At 34.7% G+C, this 15,779-nt stretch overlaps 1 protein-coding gene across 1 annotated transcript; it reads left to right on the top strand.

Annotated features, from left to right (window-relative positions):
* Positions 1–3,619: 3,619 nt before the first annotated feature.
* Positions 3,620–15,628, top strand: LOC131629628 (uncharacterized). The gene is made up of 18 exons (XM_058900413.1): positions 3,620–3,947; positions 4,324–4,545; positions 5,061–5,156; positions 5,818–5,870; positions 6,186–6,282; positions 6,778–6,851; positions 7,799–7,913; positions 8,387–8,497; positions 9,127–9,203; positions 9,867–9,933; positions 11,580–11,645; positions 12,831–12,938; positions 13,048–13,178; positions 13,772–13,838; positions 13,942–14,009; positions 14,296–14,389; positions 14,868–14,938; positions 15,055–15,628. The coding sequence occupies exons 1-18, from the start codon at positions 3,795–3,797 to the stop codon at positions 15,434–15,436; spliced, it is 2,052 nt and encodes a 683-aa protein (XP_058756396.1). The 5' UTR covers positions 3,620–3,794; the 3' UTR covers positions 15,437–15,628.
* Positions 15,629–15,779: the final 151 nt, after the last annotated feature.

The raw sequence follows: 15,779 nt of genomic DNA, 5'->3' as shown, positions 1-15,779 counted from the left end.
CGCGAAGATCATACACTTCTTGCATTTGAGGACCATTTACCCACCGCAACTCCTTATCCCTTAGCCATGGATCTTGCATAACCTTAATACTACTACCATCGCCAATGCTCCACCTACAACCCACCTTTAACACATCCTTTGCCGTCCATAAACTCCGCCATACAAAACTTGGATTATTCCCAATGTTAGCGTCAACAAAAGATGACTGGGGAAAATACCTAGCCTTAAATACCTTGGCCACCAGAGAATTTGGTTTGGATACAAACTTCCAACCTTGCTTTGCAATCATCGCTCTATTGAACGCCTTAAGGTCTCTAAAACCCATCCCTCCATCCTTTTTCAACGTCGTCAATCTTTCCCAAGCCATCCACCTGATACCTTTGTTATTGCTACCACCCCCCACCAGAACGAGTTAATCATTTTTTCAATATCCTTCACAACCCCATCTGGAATTAAATAGATACTCATGATGTAAGACGGAATTGCCTGTAGGACGGATTTAATCATGACCTCCTTCCCTGCTTGTGACAAAGAACGACCACTCCAAGAGTTAATTCTTTTCCATATCCTATCTTTGATAAAAGCAAACGTTGCCTTTTTACTCCTCCCAATCATGGATGGTAATCCCAAATATGAACCTGTACCCAACACATGTTTTACACCCATCAACTTTGCCAAGTCTTCTTGTGCCGGTCCACTAAGATTGCGACTAAAGAACACTTCAGATTTGGTTAAGTTGATTTCTTGGCCCGACGCTCCTGCATAGATATTAAGGGTCTCCATAAGCTTAGTCACCTCGGAGAGATTTGCCCTGCAAAATAAAAAACAGTCGTCAGCAAAAAGCAAGTGGGACACACTAGGTGCCCCCTGCAGATTTGAGCTCCATGCCAATCACCTCGATTCACCGCACATCTTATTAAGGTAGAAAGCCCCTCAGAGACCAGAATGAACAAATAAGGAGACAGGGGGTCTCCTTGCCTTAGCCCTTGCCCTGGGATAATTGGCCCAACTCTATCGTTGTTAACAAGAACAGAATAATGCACCATGGTCACACACATCATGATCCAATGGATCCATTTACCATCAAAACCCATACAAGCAAGGATTCCTTTTAGGAAACCCCAATCAACTCTATCGTAAGCTTTGCTGATATCAATTTTGAGAGCAAGGTGTGCTATGTTTCCTCTCGTCCTTCTCTTTAAGGCATGAATAATTTCTGTCGCAACCATGGCATTGTCCAGAATAGACCTACCCTCCACAAACGCCGATTGCTCCTCTGACACACATTTATCCAAAACAAGCTTCAATCTGTTGGCGAGCAATTTAGACACCAGCTTGTATACCACGTTACAAAGGGATATAGGCCGAAGTTCCTTCATATTCTTAGGATTCACACATTTAGGGATGAGACATATATTAGTCTCATTTAGCTCTGCTGGAAAAAAACCTCTTGCCAACCAAGTGCTAGCAGCTTCATAGATATCGTCTCCACACAAATCCCAGAAATTTTGATAAAAAGCCGGGTTAAAACCATCAGGACCCGGCGATTTATCCGGGTGCATATCAGTAAGGGCTTCAAAAAGTTCTAATCTGGTTATGGGCTTCAACAGGTTGGTATTATCCTGAGATGTGATAACCGGCTGAATGCAACTTAACACCGGTTCATAACTTCCGTGCTTACCCTCAAATAGATTCTCAAAATATGCCTTCGAGATACTACAAATACCTTCCTGATCATTTACCTCCACCCCTGCATCATCACTTAGCATATTAATCTTCTTAAAACGCTTTCTGGCAGTGGCTGTTCTATGAAAAAACTTTGTATTCGAATCTCCATCACGCAGCCAATGGATCTTTGCACGTTGTTTCCAAAAAATTTCCTCACGAGTAAGGATCTCATTGTATTCTCGCTGAGCTTCGATAAACCTCGACGCCGCTACTTCATCATGGGACAACCGAGTCGCTTCCAGAACAGCCATGTGCATGGATGGGTTTTCTCTTTTCTGCTGGAACCGCACCCTATTCCAAGTAGACAACTCTCCTGCACAATTTTTAATCTGCTGTAACACATCACCTCCGCTATCTCGGTTCCAACCTTTCCGCACAACATCTCCCAGCTCCTCCTCTCGTAACCACATATTTTCGAACTTAAAAGTGAAAGTTTTCTGCCGCTGAAGCACTGGGTCGCAGTGTAACAGAATGGGGCTATGGTCAGAGTGTGTGGCTAACAGGTTGACAAGCTTCGCATCCGGGAAAATGTCTATCCAATCGGAAGATACAAGAGCACGATCCAACCTTTCTTCAACCACCTGAGGTGTTCCCCTACTTTTAATCCAAGTAAACGGATGTCCTTCTAACGACATGTCCATAAGATTACAATCACTAACCGCTTCTCGGAACCCGACACACAACCAATTGGGATGTTGATGAATACCGAATTTGTCTTGCTGCGACAATAAATCATTAAAGTCTCCGATAACACACCACGGTACGGCCGACATATTTCTAAGCTCACGTAGCATATCCCACGCTTCCTTCCTCCGACTATGCTCCGGATAACCATAATAGCAAGTGAGACGCCAAGCTCCCTTATTTTTATCTTGAAAAGAAATGTTAACAAAATTTCTCGTATAAGTGTCAACTATGACACTTATTTTAAGACGAAGGGAATAGTACATAACACTATGGGCCCGTTTGTTTTGGCTTTTTTTAAAAATGATTTTTATAGTGTTATTAAATTTTGCGAAAATTTTTTTTACAAAGAAACTTTTTATAAAAGCTTCAAATGGAAAATCTGTTTGAATAGTTATTCTTAAAATGTGATTTTAGGTATTTCATCTATTTATGGAGAAAAAATTTGGATATCAAAATTTCAAAAAATCACTTAATTTTGAAGCTATTTCAAATAGATTTTCATAAAAATCATTTTTGAAATACTACTTTTTGAAAAAATTATGATTTTGACTAAGTTTTTTTCTTCAATTATGTATGTTTATGTTATAGGATGTCAAATTAAGTGTTTCATTTTAGAAGAAACGAATATAAAAAAACTTGTAATATTTTGAAAAACGGTTTTAGAAAATTTATTTTCAAAAATACAAAGGAAAAATCCATTTTTTTAAAGCTGAAACAAACTGGCCTTATAACAGTACAAGATAACTATAATTGAGACATTGGACAACTCTTTTAATCTATTTTATTTGATAAGCCTATATATTAAATCCAATAATATAATGTTTTTATATAATATTTATTATTGATATATAAAATATGATATTTTAATAGTTTTTAAAAATTTGTGTTTGGGACAAAAAATTATTCTATGACGTTTTCCAATGTATTTATGCATCAAATAAGAGAAAAATTATGATGTCCCGTCCCTATTTTTCAGTAAATCGAACGCATACTAAATGTTAAGTGATTGAAGGTAATATACAAGCTTTGAGAATATCATTTTTCCTCTATTTATTATTTTTTCTAAGATATACAAGTTAGGATTAAGGATTAAATTCATTAAAATAAAATAAATAGCTGTAATAATAATAATAATTTTCTAATTTGAGTAATATTTTTTTGCGTAAAAAAAAAACAGTAAAAAATAAAAACGAAAACACGACGTCGTACCGTATCTTCGTTCACCGAAACAACCCATCGTCGTCTTCATCCTTTTGACATTTCAATTTCGAAACCGCTCTGTTATCCTCTTCATTTCTTCAAACCCTAATTCCGTTGCACGCTTCATTTCCATCTCCGGTTCGCAATTTCACAACGCAACAAAGCCTCTGTAGCGAAACATGTCGAATTGGCTAAGATCTGCGGTCAACAAAGCCGTCGAGGCCAGCAACAAGAACAATCTCACCAATACCGTTAAGAAATACGCCGACACCGTCGTCCAACACGCCGGACAAGCCGTTGCTGAAGGCGCCAAAATCCTTCAGGATCGCATTGTAAAATCTTCATTCCTGATATCCTTTTTCTAATTTCATATTCGTATTTGCTTGAAATTTTAGACCTAATCGTTATCTCGATAATCTTAACTAAAATTTCCGCTTAGAGTGTATCTGTAGTCAAATACACCGAAACCAATGGCCGACGCCGATGCAACTTGTTGTCCGTTTACATGCTATTTCTGATTATACTGATTGTATTAATGAAGTTGAAAGTTACTGTTATAAAAATTAACAATAATTTGCGGCACGTTTTCTCACGTTGCAACTGTTTGAGAACTCAATTGAATTCTGGTTTATCTAATTACAATATTTATGGATTGTTTTGAAATGAGAGCAATGAGAATAGAAAATTTACTATAGGGGCATCTTGCAGGCAGCTAGGAATTATAGAAGTGTTGCACAGACAGTTAAAAGATTGGAAGAAGCTGCTATTTCGCATAGGGGACCTGAGAGAGTACAGTTGCTTAGGAGATGGCTTGTTGTCCTTAAAGAGATTGAGAATTTGTCTGGAGCATTGGCTGAAGGTAAAGAGAAGACTCTCGAGCAGCACCTTGTCGTTGAAGAAATAAAGGAGAACCCACAAAGACCTTCTCTGGTTAGAAACTTTCATTGCATTGGTGTAACTGAATTTAGGGAATTATGAGTATTCAATTTACCAAGGGTTTTTTTGAGATTAACTGAAATTATGATATATTGAATTTGTTATCGTGCTTTCTAATTCTAGAGATTACAAATGCTTTCTCTGCTTTCCCATTACTATTGTTTGCCAAAATGCTGCATGGTCTTTCTTTGTTTTGGGTGATAATTGGTTTATTGTGTATTTGTCTTCTGCTTCAAACATGGTGTCCTTTTGTTTTTATGCGTATTTTGAAATGGGTGTAAGTTGTTGAAGATACAGCACAAAGTAAGAGAAGTAGAAATAAATATATACGGTGTCACATACAGTGTCTGATTTGATGTTCATTTAACACAATTTCAAAATATTATGTGTATCACTGTATATAGCTGAAACATAAAATTTTATTTTGTTAACACAGTCCTTAAATCGTGAATGCAATGACTTCAATTTTAATTAAATTTTTGTTTTAATATTCTACCGGTTCTTTTCAGATTCTTTATTATGATTCTGATGTTGGAGGAGAACCTCTAAATTTTCGCGATGTCTTTCTTCAAAGTCAGGCACTGGAGGGTATAACACTATCAATGGTATGCTTCAGTTATGTTAATTATTTATTATGTACAGTTATACTGAAAGCTGAATTTCCTATTGTATATTGGTATGTAAGCTTATGATTCATTATGAGCATAGCCATATGGGTGGTGTTAATTTTCCTTAATTCTTCCATCCCAGAGGAATCAAGTTGTACCGATTTTTAAATTTTATATTCAGTTCTGTTCTATCTTTCAAATTCACTTAATATAAGACAAAACCCATATGGCATATTTTTTCCCTTTTTAACATGTATACCTATCACTACTGTAGTACTTCAAGAAGTCTTAGCAAAAATTGATTGCGTGGGAGGGAGGGAGGGGTGGGGGGGGGGGGGGGGGGGGGGGGTGAAATTAGTATATTATTTTGCGTAGGTATGTCCAGTAAATAAATTTAGTCGAAAAATTGATTCAATCTCTTTATATTTTCACAAGAGTAGTTAATAACTTTTTTGTTTATATTCCATCAGTGGTATTTAGATTATGTTGGTTTTATCTTTTTGTTCCTTTATTTTTCTTTGATACAAAGTTATTGCAGCGTTGTGTTACGGTAGTATCCTCATAATGGTAAAAGAAGATCATTATGGATTAGTATACTTTTCTTATAATCGCTGATAATGGAGGTTAACCGCAGGGTTAACTTTTTTCTATTCCTCAGATTATTGAAGCTCCAAACGAGGAAGAGGTTTCCCTTCTCCTGGAGATGTTTGGGTGAGTCTACTAGTTTTATAATTTTTTCAAAGATCTCATGATGATTCGGAATTGACAACACGTGGTATAGCCGTATAGGCACGACTCCTGGATTTTATGCATGCGACATTTGGGACTTGCGGCTCTTCTTGTATTTAAAATCTCTATATTTTTGTGTATGAATTATATGATTGGTGTTTTATAATTGTGGCTTTTGAAAATATTGTCTTCATCATTGGAATTTTAGTTTCATCTGCATCCTTATGAGAAGTTTTTAATATTTCAGTTGTGCCAAAGATATGTCCAAATCATTTTTCTACCACTTCATTCATACAGGCTTTGTCTTACTGGGGGAATAGAAGTTCATAATGCCATAGTAAGCAGCTTACAAGATTTGGCAACAGCTTTTTCAAGCTACCAAGATGAAGTATTGGTAAGGATGATTGTGGCCTCACATATTTCAATAGTTATATTAATATTAAGCACTAAATGCTTCCTATGTTTTCTCCTCCTTTGATTAGTTGTATTTTTTGAGTCAAACTGACTTCATGAAATCTTTGGAGGGCGTTGAACTTTGATGCCTTGGTAGTCAATATTTTCATTCACATTTATGGTTCAATTTTTAAAGTACACATTTTTAGTTCCTAGAGTAGTATTTTCTTCAGCTAACTTGTGAGTCTTAAGCTTAGAAAATATCTAAAATGTGTAAGCTAACTTAATGCTGTATGAAAGACTATTATTAGGACCAAAATATAAATTATCTAGAAACTTTGTTCAAAAAAGTATATGTACATGATAGCGGGTGTGCTGAAAATCTGCATCCATTATAAAACTAGCTGTACTGAAATTTTTTAGGTATATAGCTGTGGGGTTTTGTATGTTCATTCATGCATATAATAAGTTCTTATATGTTTACCTTGTTTTTCAGGTGAAGCGTGAGGAATTGCTTCAGTTTGCGCAACGCGCCATCACTGGGTTGAAAATCAATTCCGATCATGCAAGGTCAGTATGAAACAGGGGCTTTAAATGTCATTTTCCTAATATCAAAGTAAGGGTGTTCTAAGAATTAATTTAAATTCTTGGATAACAAGAAATTTATTAGAGAAAAGATGATTACAGAGATGGTGGATGATGCCATATCAACCTATATAGAAAACTGAGAGTAAAGTGAACCCAATACTATGCCATGAAGTTGTCTAATCTTTCTACATATCAATGCTAAATTCCATATTCCCTACTGTCATCATTCATGTAGGAAACTCATGCTGATACAAGTATTTAGTTTTTTATTCAATTCAACTAGCAACAGTTAATATTTTTTATTTGTCATAAAACTTAACAGATTAAATTTTAAGTTTTTATTATCACTTGTGCTCCTCTGAGCTGTTGGGCTCAAGCCCATCACTGAACTGAGGACCCGTGTGCTCAACCCTGCCTTGCACCCTCCAAGATAATACTTAGTCCATCCTCACTTGTTCTGAAAGTTTTAGAGATGAAAACTCGAATCCAATCTACATTGTGAATACTTTTAAATACATTTATACAAAAGATTTACATTGTTAAAATTTATCCACCTTGTCATATATAAATTGAAAGCATGTTAAGGATAAATGTTAAAACTAGTAAGATTGTCATGTTTTCCTGAAAAAGATCATACTTAATATGAATAAATATTGACTCTATTGCTTAGTTAGACATGATACTTTTTTGGATGGCGGATGTGGCAGTGTGGGGGTGAGGTGGTTTGACCCACCTCTCATGCTGCTATACCTCAGCTGGTATAAGTTCATAAGGTAAGGGAAGGGTTGCTTTGCTATCACACCCTCTTTTTGTTGGATAGTAATTTTGAGTTTTGCCAATCAGATCCATGGTTACTACTAAAATTTAAAATGGGAAAAATGGTTTACATTCTAGTTCACTTTAGATCTTGATTTTCTTTCTGACTGCAGAATAGATGCTGAAGCCTCTAGTTTTAGAAAGAGTCTCATTGAGATAACAACTTCACAGGGGCTTGTAAATAAAGATGATTATAATGCTGCTGAGGAAAGGCAAGCAACCCTAGAGGTGTGCTTCTGTCATAACTTCCTTCTGGTAGCTGTTTGTTTTGTCAGTAATGAATTTTTACAGTGCGACTAATATAATAATTTATGTGATTGGATATTAATGTATGTAATTGAATTAGATTGTTTGCAAACTTATGTGGGTTAACCTCTCAACAATAAGCTCTGGAATGACATTTTAAAATTATCACGGTTTGTCCCGTTTGATTGTGTGCCTTTTTCTTGTGCTGTTAAAAGCAAAGCTCTTTTTAAGTAAAGGAAGGAAGTGTTTAAAAAATTGTAAGAAATATTGAAGTTCTTGATAACCTGAAAATAAGCTTGTTTTCAGAAGATAGAAAAAGAATCTCCAAAACCATTCAATATGCTTCTGCCTCTGACTCGTTTAATATACATGTCTATATTTAGTTATTTTATTTATATATCCCATTCCATGTTCTTAAATTAAAAAAGGAGTGTAACCAGCCAACCATTTTACAGGCTTTAAGAGTTGCACTAGGACAGATTAGAATTTGCTCCAAACTGGAAGGATTGTTGCTGAAGAAGAAAAATATAAGCAATGGAGATTCTCCTGAGGTTCATGCCCAAAAGGTACAATTGTTTTCTTTCTGTGGGGGTTTCTTTTGGAAGGGTAGGAGAAAGAAAAACAAGATGTGCAAGTTGTACTATCTTGTATGAAAACTTAATTATAGGAAGGGTTGAAATGAATCTAAAAAAGAATGGTTTACCTCGGGTTTAGTATCATAAAAATTGAATCTCTCAAAGATGGAAACTAAAATATAATGAAAAGATATTTGTACTATTTATAATTTTCACAACTACCCTTCTCTAGCTGTCAGTTTTCCCGTCAAAAAAAGTCGTCAACCTTACTAGCTTGTTATCACCGAGCATCCAAACAGGGCAGAATTTGCCTATATTTTTTAATTTCATTCTAATCATTCCCTCCATATTTTGCTCCCAAGAAGGACGCAAACCACAGAACAACGAAAATACCATGTGCCTTAAGGAGGGGGTCCACTGATAATCCCTTGACTACATATCTCAACTATTGTAAGCAGAACGTGCAATAGGGGTTATTTTATTTTGGTGATATTGTCAGACTCATGGGAATGTTATGTTTTGTTTATATTTTCCAATGGAATTTTTTGTAACTGAATCTAGTTAAGTAGTATCTTTATATTATTTTCTATTTATAACACAACTGTCATGTTTATAAGTAGGTTGACAAGCTGAAAGTCTTAACGGAGTCTCTTGTTAACTCTGCTGCAAAAGCTGAAAAGCGTATATCTGACAACAGGTACACTGTTAAGACTATGAGATTTTCGTTTATAGTTTTCTCTCTTAACTCTGTTATCTGAATTCATTTTTAGAAACAGTATTTGTTGAAAGCATTGCATTTTGGCTTTGAAACTTCTTATTTCTTCAGTTTTTTTTATGAACGAGTTACTTTTATTTAAAACTTGGCCCAAATGCGAGTAAAGTATGCACTCACCTTTAAATATTGTAATGTTAGTGGCATCACTCATAACTCTGTTAGACATTTCATCACTATTATACTTTTTAATCTCTCGTTATTAATGTAAGAGTGTAAAACACCTAGCTCTATCTTTCCTTTGTTAGAATGATCTTGAGTCATTAGATGAAAATGAAATCAATGATAACTAGTGAGAGACCAAAGGTTATATCATTAGTAGTCGATGAAATAATGCTTAAAATAAATAAACCAGCTACTCAAAGTTTGAAAACAGAAACACAAGTCCAATAGCTTTAGATGAGTAAAGGATAAAGTTGGCTAAAGGCCATATTTTTGAGAGCTGTACTAAATGCCAAAAGTTTAAAAAATAAAAAGTGAAGAATATTCTATCTTCTGCTTATGCTTCTAGTACTTTGCTCGGTTTATATAATTAGCTTCAGATGCCAAACACTAAATCATATCTTCTCCATCTCAAAACTTTGACAGACAACAAAAAGAGGAGGCATTAAAAGTTCGTGTGACTAAAAGTGGTGAAACTAGTGAAAAGGAGAAGGTAATGTGTTCAGCAAACCAGCATTACATTTACTGTGTCAATTATCGCTAGTCTATCACAGATGTGTTATATTTCAAATAAGATTGACGATTTACATGGCTAGGCTGTTATTTGCTATGCTTGTCTAAAATGTCAATGTTATTGTTAGAATATAGGAAATATCATATTATAACTTGATATCATGCTGGCGCATTTTAATTTATCTTGTACCAATGTTACGGCGATCTGTGCGTCTCATCAGACTAGAGATGCATTTAACTTGAAACAACAAACTGATAGAACTCATTCGGTTTTTGAAAAATTTGGTGACTCAAGACATCTTGAACAAGACAAGTTTAAAAAAAATTGGAGAAGATGGGGGGAGAAGCTGCCAAAAGAGATGAAGAGCCATGGTAGAAAAAATGAATGGTCAAAAAACGCAGCAGGACAAAAGAAAACAGTGGCTGTAGAATATCAAATATGAGAGGATAGAATATCAAATGAAAGAGATTAGTGTTTTTTTTTTTTGTTGACAAGTCATGGTATTGGGTTTGGGTCTTTATAAAGTAACATATTAATATAATAATAACTAATAAAGAAATTTGAGGAAAAAAAAAACAAAAGGAGATGGTTGTCACTCAAGGCACTATTTGCTGTAGCATGTAGGCGGCAGGATCTAAACAAATAGCAATAAGTGTGAAAAATACTCCCTCTGTCCCAAAATAAGTGTCTTTTTAGCCATAAAAAGTTGTCTCAAAATAATAGTCTCTTTACTTTCCCAATGCAACATTAACTAACTTTTACCAAATTTACCCCTTATCTACACGCTTTTCAAGTCATGACAATATATAACAACCAATAGTAATTAAGGGTAATTTTGTAAAAATGTTATCTTTATTGACTCAATCATTACTTTTCTTAATCTGTGTGTAACAACCTTAAACGACATTTATTTTGAGACGAAGGTAGTATACTATAGCATTCAAACCCATGATAAAAAAGATATCTAGTGACATTACAAACACACCAAGCACCATTAATGAGTAATATTAAGCGCACATAAATACATATGTTGAGTAAAACTATAAATTGAATATAGACCGGTTCGAGTGGTTCAAGTAGTGGAGCACTCTTCAACCGTTGACCCAGTACCCCAGCTGTAAACCAAATTGATGATCGGTCCGGGCTTAGTAACACTACTTATATGATTCAAAACCATCAATATTTATCTTTTATCCATCACTTCAACAGTAATAAACATTGTATGGATAGTATGAGTGTTTAATCGATGGAGGGTATTCTTGTTTGTTTGTTGAGTGAAGTGCCGTGAAATGTAACTTTTCCTTTATTATTTCTACATATGTTTTGCTTTATCGTCTATGCGAGAAGCCTTTTTCCCAAATGTGTTCACAGCACACCCATCATTCTGAGGGTTTTTTTCTTGTATTCCTCCTTTTATATACAATTATATAATATAAGGTGGTGAAATTGCTTTGCAAGATTGATACCTTATCGCTTCTAATTGGTTCATATTTTTGGGGGCTGGGGTTGGGTTTATGTTTTGTGGCAAAGCATAAACATCTAGTGTATGAATATTGAATACAAGATCTTCCATCTGTTCTAGAGGGACACTTGACTTTTCTTTTCTTCTTCCCTTTTGTTTTCAGGAACTGACAGCTGAGATATCTGAACTCCAACAGAAAAAAGAAGATCTAGAAACTGAATTGAAAAAGGTACCTGCCATATTCTTTATGTTGAAACTGTGGGCTTTCTATTATACTATTTTTAGGAAAAAAATCAGGTTGTAATATATTGGTACTTTTTTTAGTGCTTTTCTGCAAGTTGAGCAAAATTTTATCTACAGATCAACTAACCTCTAACCCTTCAGTATTTTCATCCACCCTTATGGAGCTAAACATGTTTTTCTTTTAAATAATTTCAGCTAAACTAATTGCTTCTCATCTCATCTATGATTCTGTTCACTGTTTATGGAGCTAAACATGTTTTTCTTTTAAATACTTTCAGTTGAACTAGTTGCTTCTCATCTATGATTCTGTTTTACTGTTTATGGAAACATGTTTTTCTTTTAAATAATTTCAGCTGAACTAATTGCCTCTCACCTATGATTCCGTTTCACTGTTTTTTTCCTTCTCTTTACATGTGTGCGATGTTTATCAATAGTTTAAACAAGAGTAAATCCCCAATTTGCCCCCTGAAATTGTAGGGGCCATGCATTTACACCCTTGAACTTTGTGAATAGGCATAAAAGATCCCAAATTTGATGAGATGAGAGACAATTTGGTCCTTATGTTAACTTGTAACTTGTAAGGACTAGTTTAACATTAAGTGATCTAATTCAGGGATTAATTTGCTAGTAAAGTGATATAATTCAGGTACTAGTTTGCTAGCAAGTGATATAACTCAGAGACTAATTTGACACTAAATTATATTTAAATTAGCATAATGACCAAGTTGCTTGACATAATTCAAAATCAGGTTCTTTTTTACCTATTCACAAATTTTAGGGGTGTAATATTCGACCTCTACAATTTTAAGGGACAAATTGGTGATTTACTCTTGAAACCATTAGAATCTTTTATGTGATATATTTTACATCTCCACTCTACGTGCCAATTTTACATTGTATTATGACTCTTGTTTTGATAGTAGAAGTTGTTGGGTAACTCTTTGTCTATGGGTAACTCTTTGTGAAACCATTTTTTACTAGAATTTAATGAATCCCCCCAATACACGACTGCTGACATGTCTTGTTCTAAGAGAAACCAAAAAGTTGTTATCTACTGTGTTTGGTGGAAAACACGGTGGATAAAACAGCAAATCATAATGTTTTGTCACTTTTAGTGAATCAAAGTTTCGTAAGTAATTTAATAATAACTAAAATTGGTATTGTGTTGTAGGTTAATACTTCTTTGGCTGCTGCTCAAGCACGTTTATGGAATGCGAGGGAAGAGAGGGAGCAGTTCGAGGAAGCAAACAATCAGATAGTTGAACACCTGAAGATAAAGGTTCGAAATTCTCTTTTTCTTGGCCGAGTATCATGTTAAATCAATGTCATTTAATACAGTTTTATTTTCACCATCAAGTTTGAAATTTTGATTTGAGCTTGATTGACAGGAAGATGAACTTACAAAATCAATTAGCTCATGTCGGGTTGAATCAGATGTCATCAAAACCTGGATTAACTTTCTGGAAGATACCTGGGTTCTCCAGCAGTCAAATACAGAAATCCATGAGAAGCAGGTCAAGTATGTAACTTCACATGCTGAACTTAATTACTGACTGTTTTACTATCTATAAGAGGAGTGTTTTTTGAGTGAATATACTCTATTCTTATTATACAGTGAGGTTTACTAGTATAATAAGAAAAGCATCGATCTTATACTGTTACTTGTGCTGAAGTAACAAGACTGTTGAAAGAGTTTAAGCTCTCAGGGTGTTGGAAAGGCTATGATATCTTTTAGTTCCATTTCCAATGACCCCAAGACTGTTTTCCTCTCATCTAGCTGTCTCCTATATACTCAGTATTAGTCACATATACTTTCGATATGTAAGTGATAGCCACAGTCAAGTTATTACAACCACATATACTCAGTCTCTACCAAAGTATCTGTCAACCAGAGATCTGGAATAATCATTATTCCGTTGTGATCGAGACTTAAGCATTATGGGGGTGCCCAAGTCCCGCATTGAGTAGTATGGAATGCTCGGTGATGTATTTAGGTGTCTTGGTTCTTCCCCTGGATATCTAGCTTTTTAAGGGAGGGTTTGCCAAGTCCTTAGATACCTATCCCACTATTCTTTATTTTATTATTATTCACTAATGCTTTTGTTTGTGAAGTGATGAATTGGAGAGACATGAGGACTATTTTGTGAACTTGGTCATTCAACTTCTTACTACTTACCAGGTACTTAATTTCCTTTACAGATTCAGACAATGGGTGGAAAGGGCTCATTTCTGTTTCGTCATTTGTTCCCCATATGTAATATGACCTACTTTGTTGTCTGCAGAAAGAGTTAGAGCCTTGTATTAACCATATCCAAACATTTGTTGTGAACCTCAAGAATTTGAGTCAGAGGTAATTTATTTTTTATTAAATTTTGTCTTACATGGGCACTTGTTTAGCTGGCAATTTCTTTGACTGTGAAATTTTTTTTACTATTTAAATATAAATATGCATTTATGCATATTTATATATGTATAGATGCCTTCATACACAAAAAAAAATTAGATTTAAAAAAAAAAAAGATTTCAAATTGTCTGTACTCTAATTTGCGCACAAATATTACACTTTATTTTAAAGCCTATGCATGTGTTGTCATGTATTTATCTATCTATTTCCTTAATTTTTCTCGAGGGGACAGGTTAGAAATGACGCCCAGTGCAGATACTGAGGAGTCAAAATTATTAAGTCCAAGGAGAAATCTCGAGGAGGAATATTTGACCTATGAAGCCAAGGTAATATGCAACTTCGAGTGATTTTGAATTGCTGGCATGTTCATCTGTACCTTTTCATATTATATCCTCCCTAGCAGAGAAAATGCATCTTTATCCTGGATTTTTTTTTTTTAAAATTTTTTTCAACTCTTTTTTTTTTTTAAAATTAAATTGGAGAAGGGGAATTATTATTAATATCGATGACAATAATGACTATTTTACAACTATTCCAGATGAGATTTAAGTTTTGACCTACAAGGCTACAAATATAACCTCTTACCACTGACTGAGCTAACAATTCTTGAATATTTTTTTCAGCTCGGTGGCTACAATTCATAGTACACTGTCCTAACAATATTGTAAATTCTTTTGTAGTTGTGTGTTTTTTTATACTATTTTTTTTTAATGTTGTGCTGTTTACTTAGCATACCCAACCCTTAATATCTGTTACACACTATATGCTTCGTTGTCCATGATTGTCAATGTTTTCTTCTTTCAGATTATTACCACTTTCAGTGTAGTGGATAACATGAAACAACAGTTTTATGCTCAACAGGGGAATATTACCAGGTTTTGGATTTTCTTTCTAAGTAACTTTGTTGGTTTTCTTCGCTAATTATTGTCGATTCTCTTCTTATACACTACAATATATCCGTTTACCTTCACTTATCGGGTTCACAATACAGGAAAGATGAAGAGAAAGTCAAAGACCTTTTTGATGCCATTGAAAAGTTACGAATTAAATTTGAGTCTATAGAGAGACCAATTCTTGAAATAGAGAGCCCACCTGTAAAGACCGAAACATTGCCATCTGAGAAAAAATCAGATGGTACTCCTTCACCTTCTGCTTCAGTTCAAGGTACCGAGTTTTCAAAGACAGAAACAGATGAACAACCAAAATCCCCTTCAGTTAAATCAGATCAGGTATTGGACCATGAAGCTGAATTAGCCCAGCTGGAATCTGAGTTTGGAAAGGTTAGTACTACTCAAGATTACTCAACGGAGGAAATTAATGATTGGGAATTCGATGAGCTTGAAAGAGAATTTACATCTGGTAGCACCAAGTGATTACTTCCATCTCTTTTCTTAGACATTAATGCTTGCTGCTGTAATTTTATAATGAAGCAAGTGCAAGTATCATATAAATTTGTAAACTATAGATCGGCCATCGATGAAGTTTGCAAGATCAGACGGCCTCTGAATTTGTAAAGATTAATGATCGTAATTTATTAATTTATCTGTAAAACACCTAATTTGTAACCCGTAGACAGAATATCAAATGATTTGAAATGTTTAGCATAGCTGTAAATTTTAAGCTGGGTAAATAGATGAATGTTATTTATGATGCAAAGGAAAAATCAATTAGTTCTGACCGTGATCGAAAGTAGTAGTACCATAACTAGGGTCGATA

The sequence above is a fragment of the Vicia villosa genome, unplaced genomic scaffold, assembly GCF_029867415.1.
Source record: "Vicia villosa cultivar HV-30 ecotype Madison, WI unplaced genomic scaffold, Vvil1.0 ctg.000587F_1_1, whole genome shotgun sequence".
NCBI classification, from domain to species: Eukaryota; Viridiplantae; Streptophyta; class Magnoliopsida; order Fabales; family Fabaceae; genus Vicia; species Vicia villosa.
The sequence above is the reverse complement of the archived record's forward strand: the minus strand, read 5'-3'. Positions and strand labels throughout refer to the sequence as shown.